Source organism: Alexandromys fortis, unplaced genomic scaffold (assembly GCF_014885135.2).
Source record: "Alexandromys fortis isolate MF-2015 unplaced genomic scaffold, M_Fortis_MF-2015_v1.1 scaffold_845, whole genome shotgun sequence".
Lineage (NCBI taxonomy): Eukaryota > Metazoa > Chordata > Mammalia > Rodentia > Cricetidae > Alexandromys > Alexandromys fortis.
In genome coordinates, this window is record NW_026068709.1 from 2,308 (window position 1) to 6,987 (window position 4,680).

The 4,680-nt window shown below is 35.6% G+C and overlaps 1 protein-coding gene across 1 annotated transcript; it reads left to right on the forward strand.

The window, feature by feature from the left end:
• The first annotated feature begins 3,395 nt into the window (after window positions 1–3,395).
• LOC126496023 (olfactory receptor 51V1-like) lies at window positions 3,396–4,340 on the forward strand. Its single transcript, XM_050133608.1, has one exon. It carries the CDS (start codon window positions 3,396–3,398, stop codon window positions 4,338–4,340), a length of 945 nt encoding a protein of 314 aa, XP_049989565.1.
• The last annotated feature ends 340 nt before the right edge of the window (window positions 4,341–4,680 follow it).

Below are 4,680 nucleotides of genomic sequence, written 5' to 3' on the forward strand. Positions count from 1 at the left end.
ACCTTCTGGCTTTCATGATTTTTATTCAGAAGTCAGGAGTAATTCTGGTAGGTCTGTCATTATATGTTACTTTACCTTTCTAGAGATTTCCTTCATTAGTTTGGATTTTTTTCTATAATTTAGTTGAATATATTTTCTGTGCCTTTGAGAAGGATTTCTTCTCCTTCTTCTATCCTTATTATTCCTAGGTTTGGTCTTTTCATGGTGTCCCAGGTTTCCCAGATGTTTTGTGTTAAGAATTTTTTGGGTTTAAATAACAAATTGGGATCAATGGGGACCATGAGAGAAAGTTGAAGAAAAGGAGAAAGGAAAGAAGGGGAGCAGAGAAAAATGTATAGCTCAATAAAATCTATTAAAAATTTTAAAAATATCAAAAAATAATAGTCACAGTGAAAGTGAATTTTCTAAATATACCTGTAAAGATAGATTTTTTTTCCAGACTGAATAAAATCCAGTACACGCTGTTTACTTTGAATGAAGAATCCACATTGTTTTTAAAATAGGGCTATTAAATGAAGGAAAGATAACAAAAGATGGAAAAGAATGAAAACAAGCAGAAATCTGTAAAGCAACTATATTAATGGCCACAGTTATTAATAATCTGAACAACTGAAAACAAACATAACTCTATCTTGCTTTACAGAAATGTACCTTCATTGTAAAAACACATATGGCTTAAAATTGAGTACAGGAAAAAAAATTCTTATTCTTCCTTGCACCTAACCACAAAAACAGCAAACAACTCTGAGCAGCCATGTTTAGGATAAATAGATTTTTATATTAAATGACTTTGGCAGGGCTAATGTGCAAATTTCACAATGAAAAAGAGATCACTTCATTAAAATATGAAGAACTACTCACCTGAAAGGAAATCTTCAAAAGAAATGCTACAGAGAAAGAGGAACTATATACAGGCACAATTAAGGGAATGAATTTCATCTCTTCTTTCTTTGTATTTGAGAGAACAGCAAGCAGAATATCAACAAGCACATGTTAATTTTGAAAAATACAATCAGCTAACATAACCAAATTAATATTTATCCAATACTCTATCCAACAACAATAGAATATGTATTGTTCAAGTAAATATAGACTATCTGGAAACTCATTAAATTTTAAAATTTATTTATGGGCATGTGTGTGCATGTTACATAACTCAAGTGAGAGTCAGAGGATGGCTTTCAGGAGTCTATTCTTTCCTTCTGTCATGAGACCCAGGGGTCAAACTCAGGTTGGCAATTTGCATTGCCAGTGACTTTACCCACTGAGCTGTCTATTAAATTGTGCTGAATTAAAATATGTTTATACAATACATTTTGTCATGTTTTTCCCTCTTTCAATTCCTCACAATCTTCCTACTGAATAGAAAGAAAGAGGGGAGAGGGAAAGGGAGAGAGAGATCAGAGAGAGAGAAAGAGAGAGAATTTTAAACAATTCTGAACAATTCAGAATTTAAAAGCCATTGATTGTTTGAAACAAAGCTATGAGGAAATGTACCAATCTTCACTTTTACATTGGTGTTGGTGCTGGGAACTGATCCACAGTTCACACTGAACACGCAGTCTACTCCTGAGCTATATGCTACCTTATCCTCCTTTTTAAGTATTTATAGAATTTCTTTTAAAATTAACCTACAAACATTTATTCGGATCTTTTTCCAACCATAGAAGCAAATTTCTCCAAAATGAATGTCTTTGGGAGACTTACATATACCCTCTAAAACATACAGAAATAAATCTACTTACAGAGTTACAGTTTCTATTAAAACAACGTGTCTGATCTGAAAACAAAGATTTTATGTGACGTTAAAACCAACATCAAAGCTGCAATTAATATAGAATATATTCCCTTAGTAAAAGCAGGTGGGGATACTGCTTTTCTCAACTGAACATTATGAATTTTTGTCACTTGGGGATTATAAATAGCATTAAAATAAGGTGTCATGTGTTAATTTATTAGTATGAACCGATGTTGTTGATTTCTGAAAAAACTTTTAGAATACAATTCCACATGTTGATGTTTTCTCTTTAAAATTATTTCTTTCAAAATAAAGATGCCAAGAGGTGAAGAGAAAGCGCCTCAGTTCACCACGACTGAGCACCCCCAGCCGCAGAAGACAAAATAAATAAATACATAAAATTATTTCTTTCATTTTAGATTATAATATTCATTTGTCCCCTTTCATTTTCCCTCTAAACCCTGTTAAATAGCTCTCATTCATCTTTATGAAATTCATGATCTCTTTTTACATTAACTGCTGTCATTATATATATTTACAATCCCATTAGTAAACGTTTTCAATAGAAGTAATATTATATGTATTTATGTTTTATTGCTGACCATTTGGTATCTAATAACCAATCGGTATGCTCTTTTCTGGGTAGAAGGACAATTTTTCATGTTCTAGGTATTTTTTTAATAGCCTGTAGTTCTTTGTGTAGGGCTAAGGACCCCTGCACTTTCCCCACATCTATTTCCATGGTTATTGTTTAACTCATATTCAGGCAGTCATGTTGTAGACAGGTTAGGCAGGTTTGAAAGTTCTTTAACTATTATGTGGAATTTCTCAGAGATACAGTAGTGGATGGACGTAGATGTATATGAGGCAAGGCCCAGATGTGCTTTCTTTATTACTGCTGTGTCATTCAGCATATGCCATGTTTTGTAATGCCCAATTTATTCCAAATAGACGTTGCACAGAAAAGACAAGCACTATAGGCTTTCAATACCACCCAATTCAAAATCCTTGCTATTTTATCCTTTAATGAAAACATAAGAATTAACAATAATATTAATTTGGCAGAAGACTTTAAGCTCCTCACATTGAAAAATACAAAGTATAATTTATACAGATGAGTAATTCAGACAAGAGTGAAACACTGTGATGCCCAAGAAAAAGTTCATTTTCCACTAAGATTGCTTCCTTTCTCTTTCTCTGAGTCCATATTAAAGAAAGCCAGGCTATTTCCATAGGGATCCTTTAAGACTTGAGGGGAGTGAAATGCCCATCTGCAGTACCAAAGAAGAAAATTGCATTTCACATCCTCCTGAGAGACATACCAACCAGGACATCACTGTGAACCTGTAACTAAGCATTGTGTTCCTCTAGGACCTACTCTCAGAAGTGCAGGATACAATCTAAGTCCCAAAAGTCCTTGGACATTACTGTTTCATCATAAATCTCCCTGGTTCCATGGCATCTGTTCACACTAGGTCTAAATGGTTCATCTCTAGACAAGAGGTCTCTGTGATGAACAACAACTAAAGGTCAGGTCTCATTTTCACTGCTTATAAAAATAGGATAATTTCTTCTTTGCCAAAGCAGATCTATATTTCCAGAAATTAAAATATAGCATATTTAATATAGAATACACTTTATAATATTTTGTCTATCAATGTCTATTATCTTGATATCAAATATAAGTACCTCTAGATTTGTTCTCACTGGATTTCCTGGCCTAGAAGTTTACTATATTGTGTTTGCCATTCCTTTCTCAATCATCTATGCAATGGTGTTCCTGGGAAACTGCATGATACTGCATGTGATCCGGACTGAACAAAGCCTGCACCAGCCCATGTTCTACTTCCTGGCTATGTTAGCGCTCACAGACCTGTGCATGGGGCTGTCCACTGTACACACGGTGCTGGGCATCCTTTGGGGCTTCGTTCAAGATATCAGCCTCGATGCCTGCATTGCACAGGCTTATTTCATCCATGCTTTGTCCTGCTTGGAGTCCGCTGTCCTCCTTGCCATGTCCTTTGACCGCTACATTGCCATTTGCAACCCTCTACGCTATTCCTCCATCCTAACCAATGCCAAAATCGTGCAAATTGGAGTGGCCATCTTATGTAGGAGTTCTATGCTCATTTCTCCAGCCATCATTCGTTTGAAGTTCTTAAATTACTGCCGGCCTCATTTCCTCTCTCACTCTTTCTGCCTGCACCAAGACTTAATTCGACTGGCATGTTCAGACATTCGCTTCAACAGCTTCTATGCTCTGGCTCTGGTGATTTGCACCCTATTGTTAGATGCAATGCTCATTCTTGCCTCCTACGTCATGATCCTGAACACAGTTCTAGCCATTGCTTCCCGGGAGGAGAGAATGAAATCTTTGCAGACTTGTGTTTCTCACATCTCTGCTGTTTTGGTTTTCTACATCCCCATCATTGGTCTGACCATGGTGCACCGATTTGGGAAGCAACTCTCTCCACTGGTTCAGGTCCTCATGGGCAACATCTACATACTTTTCCCACCCTTGATGAACCCCATCATATACAGTATCAAGACTCAGCAGATACGAGTGAGAATCCAGAGACTGTTTTCTTTGAAAGGAACCTAAGTCTTCAGGTAACTTGTGTTTAAAAGTGAAGGAGTACATTCACAAAGGAAGACTGTCAGACCCGGAACTTGACTAATTAACTCATCTTTTACTGACAGTTTATGTTTTATAAAACTTTATCCTACTTCTTGACACAGCAAGCATGAATCATTGGCATTAGCTTATTTAAAATTTATGACCATTATATAAATCAGAATGTGAAGTTATAAAGCACTGACAATTATATTAGAAAATGAATTTGATTTAGTTCATGATGACTTTGACTAGGAAATTTCTTCTCATACTGTGGTCAGTGAATTAATGATGCATTTCTTTCTTCCTAGTCAGAGAAAAGTAAAAT